This window comes from Lutjanus erythropterus, chromosome 13 (assembly GCF_056507025.1).
Source record: "Lutjanus erythropterus isolate fLutEry1 chromosome 13, fLutEry1.hap2, whole genome shotgun sequence".
Taxonomy (NCBI): domain Eukaryota; kingdom Metazoa; phylum Chordata; class Actinopteri; order Lutjaniformes; family Lutjanidae; genus Lutjanus; species Lutjanus erythropterus.
In genome coordinates this window covers 18641628-18660585 of record NC_139329.1, presented here as the reverse complement: position 1 = coordinate 18660585, position 18958 = coordinate 18641628, and the positions used below count along the sequence as shown (strand labels likewise).

Below are 18958 nucleotides of genomic sequence, written 5' to 3'. Positions count from 1 at the left end.
TTACCAGTATTTACATAACACTCCAGGACCGGTTCCCATGACAATCAGCAACTACATGTTAGCACAGTTTATTTTGAAAACTCTTCTTCCCACACAGCTTTGAATGTTAAACTCTTAACTCTGTATTTCATTTCATTCCATTTTTAATCCAAATGTCTCTGAATAATAAAAACAAGCAAATTAAAATAATTTCTCACTTGTTTAATATGAAGCAACTGCACCTTTTTTCCAATTTATGGAGTTTCAGCTTAAAGGAATAGTTTGGATTATTTGATGTGGGGTTGCATGAGGTACTTATTAATAGTAAGTCTATTACCTATAGTGGAGGACAGTCAGCACAAACAACAAACTTGAGAGAGTCAACGATAAATCCACAGCTCCTGTGATCTGCAAGCTAAAACTACGGATTTTGTAAATGGAGTCTGGTTGAAGGGAGCAATATTTGGCTTACATAACAGTGGTCCCCGTCTGAAAGGCTGTTAGATGGCAAAGCAAAGTGGTGAAAATATGCTTTAACTGATTTTGTTTTGTTTTGAAATGGCTAAAAAACATGTTGTTGCTGGACCTGTCCACAGCAGGACACTACTGAGCCTCTGTGCTGGTGGTCCTCTCTGCTTCTCCAAACTGAGGGTGTGTCGACTGGCATCTACTGAAGGTAATATACTGTCTGTCGATAGGTGCCTTGTACAACCCCACTTAAAATAATCCAAACTATCCTTTTAAATACATCTAACAATCACACAGACAGTACATGTACGCAAAATTAAATGTATATGTCACAGTTTACACACAGGTTAAGAAAAACAGCCAAGTAAACAGAAAGAAATGTCACAGGTGGACTGTCTAAAGCAAACTGTGCAAGAAAAATAGACAGAAAAATGCAGACAAGGAGTGTCTGTATTGCTCTGTAGCTTTTACTCACATTTTGTTTCTCGTGCAACTTAGGGTGATGTCTATGAAGTGTCCATTATGAAAACACAGAAGGAGCAGAATACAAAAGAATCTGTAAATTGACCTGACTGTTGCTCTAATTATGAATATGTAAACTCTACGGATGAGTTTTTTTTAAGTATCTGTGCATAATACAACACTGAAAACTGTCCCTTCATTTCAAAATATTTATAAATCAATTTATGTAACAGGTGTAATTTTTGTCCCAAAATATCCACAAAATGACACTGTCTATGATCTGGACAAAGCTGATGGTTCATGAATTTGTTTTAACTTCACTTTGTCCAGCATTGTAAAAAAAACTTCCTGTTAGCTATGAGGTTGTTTGGCCAGGTTAGAGTTCAGATACACCACAGTAGCTGTGATATCGTCCCTGTACATTCGAGCTAGGTCCTCCGGCAAAGCAAGCATAGAGGCCAGTCTCTCCTGGCAGAGTTCTCCGTACTCCCCGGTGCCGAGAGCATGTCTGATAAGGTGCGTGGCGGCGTTGGTGTCTAGTGCAGGGGAGGCACGGGCCTGGCGTTTCAGCAAGAGTTCATGCATCTGCCCCAATTTCAACTGCCTCTCAGATGGAGAAACTGGAGCCTGGAAAAAAGACAAGTCCATTAGAAACAAAGACAGCAGCTATTGATTATTTTAGTAATCAAGTATTCTACCCCTTATTACACCAATTAGCCAATTCTAATCTACTAATTTACCAAATAACTGAATAAGAAATACTTTTGCTTTACAAAAGAGTAACAGGAATCACAAAAACCTCTTAAAATGAACAACTACTTGAGCAGGCTGAGCTATGTGTGGAAGGGAGCAGCAGATATCGCTGAAGTTACAATAAATATCTCGATCTTAGGATCTATTTCTATGATAACAAACACGCCTATTTTCCCAGTTACACCACTGGACATGCCCAAAGTCACAGTCAACAGGATTTCATCCAATGAAGGTGAAACGATGGATTTTAAATCAGTTGTGAAACACAGCACACATCTGTCTTGTTTTTTCACTGCAACATTTAGACTGTGGTGCCAAACCAACAATCTATTCCATATGGATAAAACAAAGAACCATTTCAGCCATTTTAGAAACCATTTTTACAGGATAGGTTTCCAGGATAAAAATAGAATAAAAGTATGAGTGGTTTATATAAATGTTAATAACATGTTATTGTAATTTTCTCTCCACATACAAACCTGTAGGTGAATCCCACTTAAGTGCTCTCCGATGAGTCGCACAGCCTCCTCGTTCCCCAGTTCATCCCACAGCCCGTCAGTTCCGAGGATGAGGAAGCGGTCCTGAGGTCTCAGCTTGTGATAGGTTATCTCAGGTGCCACATCCAGATAGGGCGGAGTTAGGTAGTTGGGTGGAGCGTAGTGGTACAGGTTGAGAGAGTCCAGGTCCCCTCCAGACTCCAGGCTGGCTAAAATGCTCTCCTGCAACTCACGGCTCCACTTGAATCTTACGTCACCAAAGGCTCGCAGGGGCATCAGAACCTGACAGAGTGATAAAAGCTTAGGACCAGTGACTTATTTTCTAAATTCATCCTTCAACTCCTTGTACAGTACCTAGTAGTGTTTAGCTCTGAAGAACTCTCACCCCGAGCAGCCTGTCGTCTGAGACCACAGTGTCTCTCTCTGAGGGTGGGTGCTGGGCCTTGATCCGCTCCACCTCTGCCTCATTCTGCGAATTGTGGTCCTGGGAAAGGGGCACAGCGCTCCATGACCCGTCCTCCTCTTGCACCCCCAATACTGCTCGACAGTCACCGGCATTCGCCACATGGATCCCATCTGTGCCGACATGAGCCACACAGGCAGTGCAACCGGCAAATGCAACCTGGACACACAATCATACCTGTGTGTTAGAGCTGTTATGATATCAGATTTTCATTACATGATTATCGTGGCCAAAAGAATTAAGAATAACAATACAATAGTGATATCTATAGAAAATTTTAAAATAAAAAATAATAATGCTGTCACTCAAATTTATCTCTAGAATTTCTATTCTGGCCCACAACTTGTGTTTCTCAGTTTCAGATTTATTAGAGTTCAAATTATTCCAGAATGGTTTTGCTTGTTATTGTCAAATTATAATGATGCGCTCGTCTTGCGCTCATGCAGTGTTCCTGCAGCTTCCTCTAATCTGGGGAGGAGGGCTGGGGGGAAACAACTGTTGCAATTGTTATATATATATTGCTCCTTTAATTACAAACTAATTTTACACCTCTTCTCCATTGATCTGACACCTCCTCTCCATATGCCAACTTACGAAAACTTACTCATTTTTTAGATTCACAATTATCAGTACCAGTATATCATGACACCCCTTCTGTTTATAAGCATTGTGTGACCTTGAATACACTGAAATAATAAAGAAAGGCATATTTTATTACCTGGATGGCTGTGCTTTTTATTAGGTCATTGGAAAAAGGGACTTGAGCCTCCAAGGAGATGTCAGCATCGAGTCGTTTGAAAGCACAATCCAGAGCATCTGGAGGACTGTAAATAAAGGGCAATGATGAAAGGAGGTAAATGGAAAGCCACTCACTGGCAAGTATATATGTTTATGTAGATACAGATACATGTCTTTCTCACCTCATGCCTTCACCATGTTCCTCACCCTCCAGTAAATCCTGCCAAAAGACTCTGAGGTGGTCAATGTAAAGTGACGCAGATTCACGATAGTTAAAGTCTGCATGGTGTTTGTACCACTGCAAGATGGGAGGAACGGGTCTGCCATGTTCCATGCATTTCTCAAGCTCCTCCAGGTTCTGCTTCGGCATCATTGCAACCGCAGTGTAATACAGCAGCCGCTCGCTGACAGCCTGAGCACACGCCCAGCCCCCATGGCCGTCAAAAACTCCAAAGAGCATGCCCTTTGACTGGAGCAGACAGAGAAAATTGTATTAAATTTAATGAGAAGAGGGAGAGAAGTAGGGAGATGGATGTACAGACTTGGGGGGGGGGGTTGGGGGGGTTGGGGTGCATACCTGTAAGCAGGTGGCTGCACTGCGACGGTCCTCATTAGGTGTGTTTGCAGCCAGCTGGTTGCTTTCAAACTTTCTCACAGCACTGAGTCCCCTGCCATCGAACTCTGGCACACTCACAGTCTGAGACACAGATGCACATACACACACAGATGTAGAGGGTTACTCATACCTGCAAAGTTATTCTATATGAAATACTGATTTATCCTATTAAAAATAGAACTGCATGATAAAAAATAGATCATGTTGCAATTAATTTGACAGGTTCTGCAATTGTGACATGATTCATGATTAGTGGGAAAGATTATTTTTGCCACAACTTGTTAAGTTTCCTTAAATATATATATAATCATGATGATATGACATTTGTTGGGGTCTGTATCAAAGAAACATGTTTTCTTACATCTGGAGAACAAAATTTGCAGGCCAGTGTGTCTACAGCACTACAGTACTTCATTATAATGCTTTTACATTTTTCCTGCACCAAAAAATAACATCTTCTGCAATTTGAATATCACACTTAACAATATTGAGACTTTTATAATATTTTGATTAATCGTGCAGCCCTAATTAAAAAATGACACAAGGCTTTTCATATAATTTACACGTTATTTTAGATCCTTTCTCATTACAAAGAATGACACTATACCAATTACCTGCTCATGAGATCGCAAAATACTGTTGATTTGGACCTGGCTGAGCTGAAAGTCTAGATCCTGACGAGTCGAGAGTTGTCGCCCATTCTGAGACCCATTTCCTGACTCCTCACCACTGGAGCACAGCTGGTCTGATCTGGAGGTATGCCAAGATGAGAAGTGACGATGGTGGGCAGGTCGAGGCTGAGAAGATGGAGTTACTACAAGGTGGGCATGCTGCATGAACAGAAAAGAGCCATGACAACATTACAATATCATACGCAGTAAATTTAAAAACAAAACAAAACAAAACACAAGCACTCAGTTAGGATACAAACCTGTAATGGGGCAATCGAAGAAAGTGTCAGTGTGTAGCTTGAGGCTCTTTGGAGGATGCTGGCGTACAGACGTCCAGACATCGCTAATGCAACGCTCCTGGTTGGGTGTTGTACCACTTAATCAACCTATCTGTGTTAAGAGAAAATGAAATTAATAAGGTTATGGTGATGCCAGCACGATTATTACAGGAATAATACGGACACGGGAAGGACCTACGCAAACAGATAGCAAGCTAGATGTTGTATGAGTTAGCTAGTTTCGAATTAACACCAACATCGTCGTGATCAACGTGCTACAATGTAAAGTTTATACCAGGCGACATTATGTAACCTCTCCATATGACATTTCCCTTAGTAGATACAAGCTGGCTAACTTATATAACACTGAGCTGACAGCATATAGGGTAAAACGTTAGCTGGCGGCTAGCTGGCTAGCTCCGCTCACGTTTAACATACAGTTCAGCGCCGAAAAACCTATACCTCAGCTAGATACCTTAAACAACGGATTAATATGATAGGCATGTTAAGTGCCCTTCATAAACACTTAATAAAGTCAATACTTACAAACTTAGTCAAATTATGAATGAATCAATGTCGGTCCTCCGAACAGTAACTCCATACATGACGGCGATGTGTCATAACGTCTGACGTTGACATCAGACGCACTGTTGTAGTTCTTGTTGGTCGCATATTATGGTCTAGAAGGGAACCCCAGACCCACGGAAGACCTCGCGAGAGTGATCGTTTTAATCCAAACCAGTGAACACTATGTAAACCATAACCAGTCGTTTTTTGCTCATGTTTTGCTGTTTCAAAATTAAATTGTATCTTTTCAGGCCATGTGTTGGTGTAATTTTATTCTTACTTAATGTAAGTTTTTAATGTAAATTTTGCTACAATTTTATCGGTAACTCTACACAAGGCTGGAATTAACTAATTTGTATGGCGTGTCATTTGGTCCTGCTAAATCACAGTGTATGATCAGACACACGTACTTAAATTGTCCCTCATACAAGCTAAGGCCATCTGGGAACCCTTCATTTGCGAAACTCTCGCGAGACGTACGTCTCGTTTCGTGTGTACGGTGTATATAATAATTACGTTATTTAATCTGGCAACCCTATCGTTAAGTCATGAGAACATAAAAATACTTGGTTAGGGGTTGGGAAAGATAAATATATATATATTGGGTTAAAATAATCACTGTTGGGAGATCTTTCGCGGGTCTGGGATTCCCTTCTACACACGACCACCACACCCCGTCAGTTTCTATGGTGACAGAACGTTGGGTGCCGACGTTCTAGCTAACTAGCTAAAATCGGATAAGTTAACGTTTGTCATCTTGACATACCCTAACCTTTGTTTAGTTAGACGTGGAGATTAACTAGCTACTTCTGAAGTAAAAGTTTGAACATTAGCCTGAAGAAACACTGTACAATACTTGTTGAGTGGTTGGCTTTGTTGAATTTAACTTTAGCTTTAATAATTTATGTTTGTTAGTTAGAGCTAACTATCTAGATTAGCTTGCTAGCTAGCCTAGTGCTGAAAATACAGTTTCTTAATGTCACAGAATAACGCTTCTTTGGCTAGAAGTGGGAAAAACGAGATGTATTCTTGTAATATTACATTAGCCATGCTGTTAGTTGGGTAACTGTAGATATTGTCTAAACCACTGAGTCGTTTATCGAGTAAAATGGATAGCAACAACCGTAACAGTAAGTGATAATTTTTCTTTTCTCCACATATGGTCATCTTCTTTATGTATTTGTAGATTGACATTACTAATGTAACATTATAGCTCTTTTGTTGCATCACTGATATCATAATTCTGCTTTCAGCCATTAGGACAGACCTCAGTCTACTGCTTGAGTGTTTGAAGTTTCAGATGAAATGTCCTGAGTTGCAGAAACAAGCTCTTCTCACCATTCACTCCATCTGTGAAAACAGAGGTAATAGTAAACCTTAACAGAAACATGCCATGTCTCTGCCCCTTATCTATCTATAGTAACTCAGTTAGTTACTCAATACAGAAGCCATCTCCTATAGTCACATCAGTCAGATTTGGTGTTTGGACACACGTCTTGATGATTAATTCATCTTAATAATTTAAGTCAGTGATACATTTACATTTCTAGAAGTGTAACATCTTGATACAAGCCTTTTCCACTGTCTATTTCACTTTTAATTTTTATTTTTTCAGAGGATACTGTGGACATGCTTAGAGAAATGGGAGGTGTGACCTTTGTGTACAACCTCTCCAAATCCAGTATTGTTCATTCAGATGTGAAGGAGACTGCACTATTCACACTTGGCACACTAGCAGAAGCCAGTGGTAGGCGCGTGTGTGTAAATTAGTGCTGAATCCCAATTCAGGGGCACATCTTGTGAGGGATGCTGTGCAAAAAGTTGCATCCATTGCAGCAATTGAAACCTAGGATGAATGCGCACTTCCTGCCCAAAAAAATTAAGTCCAGCTTTACAAGGACCAAAACTGTGGATGCATTTCGGTGGTCCTCGTCTTCTTGTATTGTTGCAAACTTCCAGGTTTACAGAAAGGAAGTTAACCTTATGCAGCTGACACAGTGGTAATATGGTAATGGTAATATGTAGACATGGTAATATGCTAAATTTGTGTGTTTGAAGAAATAAAATAACAAATAATACAAACAAAACAAATAACAGGTAACTGGAAAACACTGTACCGCATTAATGCTGATCTTTCCATTTTTTGTAGATTAATAATGTAAGCTGCAATGGACACACATAGGGTAGCTTTTACACCCCATTCACTTTTGGTTTGTGTCATCAGAGACTGTGGTCCTGAACTGAGATGCAGTACATATGTGTACATTCGTATGTGAATAACATCATTGTGTTAGTATGGTGTGGCATTTTCTAATGCAAGTCATTTGAATGAAAATGGCAGCTTTACAGATTCATAATAAACCACTTGTCTTTCCTTCTGGTAGTGTATTGCAAGAATTCTCTGTGCAGAAAAGAGACATTTGCAGAGATTGCTGGTTGGTTGATGAAAGAAGACATCCCACTGACACAGAGGAGAGTGTCTGTCTATTTGCTGTCTGTGTTGGTAGCCAACAACAGTAAGATCAAGGCTCCCCAACTGACATAATGAGTCAAAGCTTTGCTTTTAATGTAAATTTGATACAATGTTTTATGATGAGCTTGCTTTTGTTATACAGATCTTTTGTAGCCCTCATATGTCTGTGTTGCAGAATCAGGACAGACTTTAGCCCAAATCACTGGCTGCGTGGATATTCTACTGGGCCTCTTCAGGTACTTTACAGTGCTACATACTCAGTAGTCTCATGTGGTCAGACATCAGTCACACCAAGTTTAAATATATATACCAAAATATTTATTTTAAACCCACACACACGTGCATACATATATTCTAAGTTTAATAACATATATTTTTGTAGGACAACTTTCCCCCTCTCCACAGAGGCTACTTTGAGAGCAGCTAATGCTACTCAGACCTACCAACTTTGGGCATCTGTGTCTAGTGCTCTCTGTGGATGTGTCAACAACCCACAGAATGGTAATGTTATCTGTGCCTCATACAGAGCTCTTAATATAAAAAAACATTGATGCTCTTGCCATCCCTGCAAAAACAGTTTTTCTTCCTTTTGTCTTCCAGAGGAGGGTCAGCGTATTTGTGTGGCAGCCTTTCCCATAATAAAAAACTGGCTTCAGCAGATTGCTTTGCCACGCATTGAGATTTTCCAACCCATATGTTCCTTCATTGCAATGACAGTTGCCAACAACTGTAAGAGAAAGAGGCAGAGTGGCTTAGTCCAAACCTCTTATTTTCTGTTTTTCAGTAAAACATCTTGCCACTAAAAAAATGCAAATTATTAACTGTTCATCACTGTTGTGTTTTTGCAGCCTGTGTTCAGGAGAGTTTTTCTGCCTCAGGGTGCCTTGACACTCTGACTCTTGCACTGATTCATCTAGCTCCTGCAGCAGATACAAGCTTGTTGTCTAGCCAGCTTTCTGTCACTATATCCAAGACCCTGTCAGCTTGTATCACAGATAACTGTATGTATCACTGTCACACACATACACATGTACCTTTAACAGTTCATTTAATCAACCAAAGTGTCTCCTTTTCCATTCATGATCTGTTCTTTGTAGCTCCTCTGGCTTCAGGTTTGGCCCAGTGTGGTGTGGTTTACCACCTCCTCTCCCTGCTGGCTAGCCCTCACCTGCAACCTGAAGACAGGCTCTCTGTTTTACTCACCCTGAGCCACTGCACTGAGGCCTCTGGTAAGACTGCACGGCGGTGTGCAGTTTGGGTGTTTTCTGGTAGTGCTAGAGAGTGTTCCCAGCTCTATATTTTAAACACTTTATCAAGTCTCATCCATTGCTACCCTAACAGTATTTATGCTATCTATTTATTTTGTTTCTTCCTGTCCATAGAAAAGCACCAATCCCAGTTGGTGCAATGTGGAGGCTTGCCTCTTATCATAACCATACTGACCGAGGATACGAGTGAGGAGGTTAGGAAGGCTGCTACATTCATATTGCAGACCTGCAAACAGGCCAGTAAGTCAAAGCAGTCTAGTTTATATCACATTGTAACTCTTGAATACAGTTACACAATAATTGTATTTTTTTCCATTAAAGATGGACTCTTTAAAAGATCATGATTGATTAAAATGTTTTAACAATTACAATTACAAAGTTAATGTTACTTGTATGAAGTCACTTTTTCTTCAGTCTCACTTTTAAATGTGTTTTTGGGCAAAAAATGTATGGATCACACTGTAACAACTACAAAACAAAGCCGACATTGAACCCATAACCACCAATGCAAACTGTAGATGTACTTTGTTGGCAGTATGGACGTGAAATAGATCTTAAATTGCTTTGATATTGGTCTTTAAAAAGTCTTAAAAAGCCTTAAATTCAGTTTGTTTAGAATTGCAGAAACCCTGGTTGAATGTGGATCTCATAATGACTTGTTTGTCTGTGAAGCCATGTCCTTGGGAGTGCCTGGTCTGATAGCAAGACAGGGGCAGGGTGAAAATGTGGAGCCCCTCACAAACATGGCAGGCTTCAGGAGCTCAGCCAGAGAGTTGTTGCGTAGGATTGATCTGCTCGAGAAGAGACAGGCAAAGGTCAGACATTTCCACACATGACCACTAAATAATCAGCATATAGCATAGTGACTGATTATATATGCTTATGTTAATCTTTTGGAGGCTGAGGATGAGCAGGAAGACACAGACCTGTCAGCTTCAACTGAAGGACTAAGCCGACCATCACTACCTTCAGCCATACCACTGTTTCTTCAGCAGAAGGAGAGCATTATATCCTTCCCCACAGCTCATAGACAAACCAGCACTCACAGGGATGTAGAACCAGTGGGTGACAATGACATTAAACTTGACACTGTCAGAAATGTGATCAAGAATGAGAATGACAGTGAACTGAAGAAGATGAGCTCCAATTTAAATCTGGAGGAAGAGAAGACTGAAACCAGTGGAGGGGATGTGTGGTGCCCAAAATACATGGGTACTGTATTGTTTTCCCATCTGCAGCCACTAGAGAGAGACAGAGAGCCATATACAGCATTCAGGTCAGTACAGTTTCTCACTAGTGGTTACTTATTAATCAGAAAAACTCTAATGAAATGATGGCCTTCATAACAACTTTTTCTTCTGTTTTGTGTATTTTATGTTTAGTCAGTTATTTAAGCCCCCAGAACCAGTGAGGCCCAGTGTATCAAAAGAAATTAATTGTACTGATGAAAAAGGTAAGAGTCACAGCTTCATGGCTTTTGACACAGTTAAAAAACAAACTGTGTAGTTTGTGTAGTTTCTAACATGTTTTTCAGGTTCAACACTGATTTAAAAAATGTTAGGAACATAAAATGTAAATAGAAAAAACAGCAAAAAGAGATGTGTAAATTCTTTTTTACCTATATTCAATTGAACACACTACAAAGACAATATATTTAAAGTTTAAACTGATAAGCTTTTAATGATTTCTTGTAAATACAAACTCACTCTGCATATGGTATTCAAAAGTAAAATTTGTTCCCTTTCTTGTTTGATACACGACTTCAATTACTCAACAGACCAGGATCTTTTTTGACGCTTCATAATGTGCCACACATTTTCAATAAGAGACAGGACTGTACTGCAGGTAGGCCAGTCTGTTACCCACATGGTTTTATATTGCAATATGTTTTTGTGTTCAGAATTGCAGGGCCGTGAGATGAGTAAAGTGGAGAAAGTCCCAGTGGAAGAACACTCACTCTCTCATATTCGGTGTGCAGGTAGGAGAACATGATGCTCATTGAAATGCTTTCCATTTTAATTTAACAAATGTTTGTTGAGAGTTCAATCAAGCATAGTGTGTAGGCTGCTTTCAAAATACTGTACTTCAACCGACAGGAATGTTTGTTTTTTTTCAGTGTTTTTCTTACCTTAATGGGAAGAATAAACTAGAAATCTTCGCTGTAGAGTTAGGCTGTGTGTATCGTTTGGGTCCAGAGAATCTTGGATACTTCTTTAATCCTCCTCTCTGAGGTTAGCTAAGCAGAACATTTTTAGAGTAATAACAAAGTTGGTCCCAACATATTAAGTACTCTACCGCTGTAATTAGAGATGCACCAGTACACTTTTTTCTGACTTGATCCCTTTCTGATACCTAGATTTGGATATCTGCTAATACCAATCTTATAAATGTGCATTCAGCCCTCATGATTTCTCTGTGAGACTTTCAGGCAACCAGAAAGGCACTATAAGTATGAGTGAAGGCTCCAAGCAGCATGTCAGCCCCACTCTGTAGGCCTGTATACATCTGTCTTTCCCCTCCTTTCTCCTACATAATTAGGACTTTAGGATAATCAACATTGTATTTATACTTCTAAAAATAATTCCTTACATCCTTGATCTTTCTCTCTTTTAGGTTGTGTGCTGCCTTTTGAGGAGGTGAACAGTCGCACTTTTGCAGTTCTTCAAAGCTCCTGCCGCCACAGCTGTGACATGCACAAGGTTCTCCAGGAGGCCACAGAGAACTTTAGAACTCGTCACTGCAAACTTTTCCTCAGGAGAGAGCCCCAAGACAACACTGTGAAACAGACAGACCCAGATACTGAGATAGTTTCGGCAGCGGAGCCACGGAGAAGCAGGAAAAACCGGACCAGTGAGATTTTTCAATATTTGAAATGCACAGTCAATCCATCATATTAAAAAGTGTAGCTTCAGTCTCACAATTTGGTTGGTGAAAGCATTAATTCTAGCCACAACAATATTTCGTGCACAGCACAACTGTTGTGCCAATTAAGAGCAGATTTTATTTGTTTACAACAGATGATCTTTGTCTCATCACAATTGATTAGGTTAATGAACCACCTTAGTGCCAAATAGGACAGCAAAGAAAACTCTACCAAATAAAAGCCCCATAGTTACTTATTCATCAGTGTGTTGATTTAGGTGTCACTTAACTTGTCACTGCAAGTCACTACAGCTTCTATGTATGCCCTTTATAATGCTCTCTTAAAGAGGTATCATTTTTTCATGCCTGGTTGGGTGGCATTTTACTGCCTTTGCAATGGCTTTGGTCTTACAGTTGTAAGTCAGATGGCCAGTTCACATGATGATCCAAAATTAAGCATTAAATATGCAAATGGTCACACATTTCCCCCAGTTAAAATTCAATGCCAACTTATATAAGTCCACCCCAAAGATTTCCCCATGGGTGCTCACAATTACAAGGCACATATGTGTGAGTGCATGTTCTACTGAGTTTCATTTTAGCAGTTTTCTGACACTTTATGAGTGCTCAAGTTTTATTTTGTATTTATAAACTATGGAAACTACTAAGATATCTTCTTAAGTTTATCGTAGTGCATTACCTCAGGCAGCATAAATGTAAAAACTTCACCAATGAACACATGAGATCCTGTCTGGTGTTGATTAAATATTAGAAAACCTTTCAAACCACAAACACACCATTTTTGCAGTTGTTCCAAACTGTTTTTATGATACAGCCAATTTCATCTCCTTGTCCATAACTTCACAACTGTTACTTTAATATCCTCAGTGTGAAATGCACATTGTTGTATTTAACTACTGCTATAAAATGTCCTGTTTTCTACTGCGCTGTAAAAGAAGTCTGCCTGACTCCAATACATAAAGGAGCTGGGAAAGGAAAGAGCTCCCTGCCAGAACACCAATGGGAGAGGCACAATGGTAAGAATTATGCAGCAAGTGGATTTTTCTACAGTTCTTTAACACAGAGATGTCTTAAATGGCCATAGGAAAAGAATATAAATCAACAAAAAAGTATATAACACAGTTCTAAGGATGCACCAGTTGGATACTGCATCAGTAAAGAGAGATGTGTCACGAGTAACACAGGTGAGCAGACTGTGTCACATAACAGGAGCTAGAATGAGTGAGGCCTGTCAACAGCATGTCATCACGTCAGCTATGTTGACTTATTTTAAGTTCAAGGAAAATAAAAATAAAAAAAAGTGAACCTTCTGCAATTTGCTTAAAATTCTTTGCTTACCGATTAAAAATGCTGCTCAAAGTTCTGTGTTTGAAAAAGTTTAAATAAATAGAGCAGAGTAAAAAAATTTAGTTTAGTTTGAGCTTGATGTGTTTTAGATGGCTAGGTTGAGTAAATTGGAACCATATAAATATATTATTTTTTCTTTTTTATTTATTATTGATTATTGATAGGACAGCTAAAGTGAGGAAATGGGAGAGAGAGTGGGGGGTTGACATGCAGCAAAAGACCATAGGTTGGAATCAAACAGATAAGTTTGCCATATTGCCATAAGATTTTGGACAATAAAAAGTTGTGTCAAGTCATCTAGGGCTGCCCCTTGACAGTCAGTGATTCAAATCATTAGTCTTTCAGTTGTGCATCGAGCATCAGTCAGTGTGCATTACTGTTAAATAATAGGGAGATGGAGAAAAACAGGGAGAACATTTCAAAGAGGAATTATAAAGAAGGGAAATCAAAATATAATTTTATATTAGCTGCACTTACTGAAAACAATCATGACAACATGCAGTGTTGGTCAACTGATGAGAAAGGTGAAATGAGTGGTTGGCAACAAGTTTAAGGTCTTGTTTTATAGCCGTCATTCTACATAGAGTATTGCAACAGCATAACAGCTGTAAACTTTATGAACCAAGTCTCTAAATCACCACAAACAACAAAACTTACTGTGATGGAAGTAGAGAAGACTGACTGACTGTTAGCCACTTCGCCAGAGTGCACCTGCGGAGCATGTGGGGCAGGCGATGCTTGATTGTTTGTTTGTATTTGTTTTTGCTACTGACAAGCTGACTGATTTTTATTTTAAATGTCTGACAACATTATGAAAAGTATTGCTACAATGACAGACCTTTTTTAAAAGACTAAGATATGTTTTGCCAAATTCACTAGATTTCCATTTTAAAACATCATCATAACTCATCTCTAGGGTCGTCCCTACAAACTCAGTTTACAAAAAGTTGTTCCTGAAAGCTGAACACGTGATTTGTATACATGCAAATTGTTGCCTGGTGTTATTAGATGCAGGCCACTGAACTGAACTAAACTAACATACATACAGTACATGCACAATTTTCTATAAGTATAATTGGGATGTCTTCTTCTTCCACTTCTCGTAGGTATCACTTTGACTCCACTGCACAGAGGAGCTGAAAAGGACACACTGACCTCTTATCACAAGACTGGTATGTATGAGACATTATCACAGCCACATAATATTTATTATTGTCCTTTATACTTGTTATATTCAGCAGCATCAATCTCGTCACTTCTCCATCCAGGTCCAGACCTGACACCCTTGAAAACGTCTCATCTTCCTAAAGGTAAATAGGTGATATAAGATATGGGTATTTACTGTAGATTACTGTTAAGTGTGTGTGAATGTTATGATTGAGAGCCTGTGGTGGGAGCTGTCCTCTGCAGTGTGTTCCTGGCAACAGACAAACCAGAGAGCAGAAGGAATGTTGAACTGCAGCCAGTGTTCTCACAGTGCAGGCCAGAGCTGGTTCAGAGCAGCACAGCTGTATTAAGCTGTTTCACACTCTGTAAAACACTGTGTGTGTGTCTGTGTTTGAGCAACAGAGAGAGAGACTGAAAGGGTGTGTTCTGATGCTTTTGTATTATGCCAGTGACGTGGTAGTGAAATGAGAGCCATTCTAGTCTGTTTCACATTATGATTTTGCATGTTCTGTACTTTCATTACATTCACTGTAATGTATATATTTAATGAATATGTTTATATTTTCCCTCCATCTCCTTTTTCTCCTCCTGTTTTCCAGTTTATAGTGTTGCAACATGGACGCAGAGACAATTTTATGGAGTGCAGTCTTTCTAGGCTGACAGGCTGAGATTTACTGTATTTTTATACCTTGCAGCCAAATGCATTTTCCAATACTCACTTTATGTGAGTCCACACACTGGATAATGTTTTCTTCCACTGCTCAGTCCACATTTTCATTCTTTCTCTGTTCAGTTCAGCTGTATTTCTGCCCTTCCCTTTTCCCCTTTATACATTTTCTGTCTTGATTTACAGGGATTTATTGACAGAATATGGCAGGCATGGAATATAATATTCAGAAGAATGTTTTCATTAGTGTATAATCACCTAAAAAAGTTGTGTTGTGCTGCTGTAGAATGAGTCGTTTATATCTCGAGGGCATGAATCCTCATCCATGAAGGCTGCCATGTTGAGCTGGGCTGTCTGTTTTGGGCTGTCTACAGTAGCTCAGAAGCAAAGATTGTCTCTAGACACTGCTGTTTGCATTTTGTGTGAGTGTTGCTGGCACTGTAGGTGCTACACCAGGAGTTTCCAAAGTCTGAGACTGTGACTACTCTTCCTTCATCATCACTCTATTCCTCCTGTATTGTCCAAACAGCAGCTGTTTAACCATAATCAGTGATACATTATCACTCTAATGAGGTGAAGAGCAGGAGAGACAGTAGAAATTATCTCTGTATATTAAGTCTGGGGCCAACTGATGTGTTGTTGAGTAACAGAGTGAGTTTTCTCTCTTGCTTTCTCTCTCTCTCTCTCTCTCTCTCTCTCTCTCTCTCTCTCTGTCTCTCCCCCCCCCCCCCCTCTCTCTATCTCATAGGGCATAATAGTGGACGTCTTGCTTTTGACGATGGGCCAAAGACTAGCACCAATCACCGTTCCAGTGTAAGACTTTGAAAGAATATTCTCTGTCAAAAGTATACATGTTGCTCTTAAAATGGCCCATCAGGTTTTCCAACAGCTTTTTAATGCCATGATTGTTTGCTGCAATGCAGTGAAGTAGTAAAAACATATTTGAGGAATAAAGGGAGGAAATGTACAGTGTTGAGTAGGGATGAGATTTGAGAATCGGTTCCTATTTAGAACCAGTTTCAGTTTAACCAGTTCCTTAGAATCGCTTAGTTCTGACTCGGCTTCCTCATATCATCGTCTGCATACTGCAAACAGTAATATAGTGGAAACCTCTTCTAGTGATCAAATCTGTCAAATTGATTACCATAAGCGGATGATTATTATGGCCTTTTTTTCTTCTTCATGCAGATTACCATCTAATTGAAATGTGTATATTTATAACAGGAATATAAAGTTTACTTGAATATACTGAAATTACTGAATTGTATTGACTCTCAAAATGCAGTACAGCTGTTTAGTAATGGTTTTCAAATTGCTGTATAAGTACTGTGTATAATTCAGATACACTGTAATACAGTACAGTGAGCCTACTGTATATAGCCTAAATTATATCTTACTGTAGTTTTGCTGCTGCATGGTGCTGGCTTGTTTTTGGCAGTTTGTCATAAGCCTCGAGGAAACTACGCTTTCCACTGAGAGAAAATTACCTTCTCTTTCCTGTCATGATATCAGTATGCACGCAGCAGTAGCCTCGGGTATCCAGCCAGAAGCAGACGGGTTACTATGAGGCAAAGTATCATGGGAGTAAAATTTGGAAAAAATAGAATTAACCCACTATGGTTTAAATCTTTTTCCATATGACATTGTGTAGGAAAATACTCAAAATAAATAGACACTGTAAGGGGACTGCCTGATTACTGGAAGATGTAAACAGATGTAAACAGTGCCTTCATTAACCATGCTAAAAATCTAATGTTAAAGTAATGTTTAAGGATTATGGTATTTATAGTTTTTCTATAGTTTTGATTAATTTGTTCATTTCAAGTTATGTTTTGCCAATTAACTACAAACTGTGTGTAGTTTACTTCCTGTACTTTTCAGGCAGGTAAAGGTTTCATTTAATTTCAGTGCAATATGAAAATCAAAATCTAAAACTTTTCTCGAGGTATTAATGTGATCATCTCTTTCATCACAAAAAGCTGTTAGTCATTAACAGATTACTGATACACAGATGCCGGAGTGTCCTTGAACACAGCAGCAGAAGCAGAAGGACTTTCAAAACAGTCCTTCCAACTGTAGCAGCATGCAGTGATAATGTCACTTTGCCAAATAGATATGACACAACATCAAATGTCTCAACAAGTTCATTTTCACAGCGTACTGCAGTAAGCTGAAACCAATTGCTAATGGAGGGTAGGAAATCAAATTTAGAAGTGTGCGATATGCTTTGAAGAATGTCTGGAAATAATTCAGGCAATATGTTGTTAATGGGCTGAAATGTGCAAAACCAGTATGGTCTGTTAACATTAATCACGCAGGCATCTTTGGCAAATAAATTTAAATAGGGGAAACTAACTTCAATTAAAAGCACATTTTATCCTTTCATATATTTTACATTTTATTATTCTGTTAAGCAGAGCTGTAGTAACTCGACCACATGTCAGTGGAGAAGGCCTTAACTGTTCAACATCCTTGTGTTTTATTCAGCACAATCAGACCATAGCAGTCAGATAGTTTGTGAAAGGGTGAACTACTCTTAAGAGACACAGGTGTACTGAATGTTGTCAAATGTGTAGTCTGCCTAATCTTTACTCAAAGCTTTGTCTCTTCTGCCCTCATTATTGTTCTTAGAGAAGAAATAGGAAAGACTTCAGCTGTGAGGAGGTGCACTACATACTGAGCGGAGTGAAGAAACATGGTTTCTCCTGGAATACCATCTTGTGGTCTTACCCCTTCAAACCTGGACGTACCAATGTTGACCTGGCCAAGAAATACAAGCAGCTAATGGTAACAAGAGAAAATCTTATTTAAGTAAGATTTTTTTCCTCACATTAGAACTGCATTTAGATTAATTGCCTGTTTTTTTTCTGCCTTCAGAAACATAAAGCCCAAGATGCTGGCTGTGTACAGTCCTCGTCCTGAGAGCCTGGGCCTGCCCCTCAGTGACGGCCCTCTGGAAATAATAGGTTCGATTTATCTAAAAGACCTGCAGTTCAGAACTTAAAGAAGCATTTATTTTATTTATATTTGTATATAGATACACTTCTAATATATTTCGATATTTATATTAAATTTTACTACTTTGTGGTTAAAACAAGTTTTGCAGCGTTTTGTAGTGTTCCAGCAAATATTGTTAATTGTCTCTTGTTGTAAGTTATTAAATAGGTGTATGAGATTCTTTAAATTTCTTTGTCAGTTTCTTTGTAATTTGATCACACACAGGCTTTCATACCCTTCTTAAATTAGAAATGTAGCTATAACCACTGGTATTTTTAATGATGAATTTGCCACGTTTTGGGTGAATTAGATGTATAGTCTTTGAGTATGGGCTATTTTAAAGTTGTTGTTTTGTTGTAGCACCACCTATTGATGAATCACCACCACTGTGTTGTCACATGTGTAACTGCCAAATCTGATTGCAACAGCACAATGTGTTAATGAGTGGTGGCAGTTTAAAGGCCCAGCCCTAAACACTTTGGCAACCATTTATACCAAGTCTGTATTGTGCTGTTTTTTTTATATCCAGTGAGATTTGGGAAATATTTGACCCTAGAGTTCAAAGAAGCAAATCTAGTCAAGCAGAAATGAGCACAGTCACACCTATTTGGATGCCATTTGACCAAAGTAACCCATGAAAAAGTTATATCCGTTTCAGCAGTTA

General features: G+C 39.1%; 2 protein-coding genes across 2 annotated transcripts; one reads left to right on the top strand and one right to left on the bottom strand.

Annotated features, from left to right (window-relative positions):
- Window positions 1-186: 186 nt before the first annotated feature.
- pdp2 (putative pyruvate dehydrogenase phosphatase isoenzyme 2) lies at window positions 187-5606 on the bottom strand. Its single transcript, XM_084734244.1, has 9 exons — window positions 5472-5606; window positions 4908-5037; window positions 4591-4806; window positions 3938-4057; window positions 3543-3829; window positions 3341-3446; window positions 2545-2781; window positions 2142-2441; window positions 187-1536 (listed from the first exon to the last, which is right to left on the bottom strand). The coding sequence occupies exons 2-9, from the start codon at window positions 4986-4988 to the stop codon at window positions 1261-1263; spliced, it is 1623 nt and encodes a 540-aa protein (XP_084590370.1). The 5' UTR covers window positions 4989-5037; window positions 5472-5606; the 3' UTR covers window positions 187-1260.
- Window positions 5499-18474, top strand: terb1 (telomere repeat binding bouquet formation protein 1). Its single transcript, XM_084734069.1, has 20 exons — window positions 5499-5516; window positions 6706-6856; window positions 7108-7239; window positions 7877-8008; window positions 8141-8201; window positions 8348-8466; window positions 8566-8694; window positions 8814-8966; window positions 9063-9194; window positions 9348-9473; window positions 9906-10048; window positions 10133-10509; window positions 10616-10686; window positions 11134-11211; window positions 11847-12083; window positions 13052-13132; window positions 14570-14635; window positions 14732-14773; window positions 16046-16110; window positions 17929-18474. The coding sequence occupies exons 1-20, from the start codon at window positions 5499-5501 to the stop codon at window positions 18106-18108; spliced, it is 2493 nt and encodes an 830-aa protein (XP_084590195.1). The 3' UTR covers window positions 18109-18474.
- The last annotated feature ends 484 nt before the right edge of the window (window positions 18475-18958 follow it).

What these genes read in the sequence shown, in the direction of transcription:
- terb1 (XM_084734069.1), top strand. An exon ending in AGCTTGTATCACAGATAACT is followed by an intron (nt 8,967 to 9,062) that starts GTATGTATCACT and finishes TGTTCTTTGTAG; the next exon opens with CTCCTCTGGCTTCAGGTTTG. An exon ending in GAGCCATATACAGCATTCAG is followed by an intron (nt 10,510 to 10,615) that starts GTCAGTACAGTT and finishes TTTTATGTTTAG; the next exon opens with TCAGTTATTTAAGCCCCCAG.
- pdp2 (XM_084734244.1), bottom strand. Translation starts at nt 4,988, where the DNA reads ATGTCTGGACGTCTGTACGCCAGCATCCTCCAAAGAGCCTCAAGCTAC. An exon ending in GAACATGGTGAAGGCATGAG is followed by an intron (nt 3,447 to 3,542) that starts GTGAGAAAGACA and finishes CTTTATTTACAG; the next exon opens with TCCTCCAGATGCTCTGGATT. An exon ending in CAGACGACAGGCTGCTCGGG is followed by an intron (nt 2,442 to 2,544) that starts GTGAGAGTTCTT and finishes TCACTCTGTCAG; the next exon opens with GTTCTGATGCCCCTGCGAGC.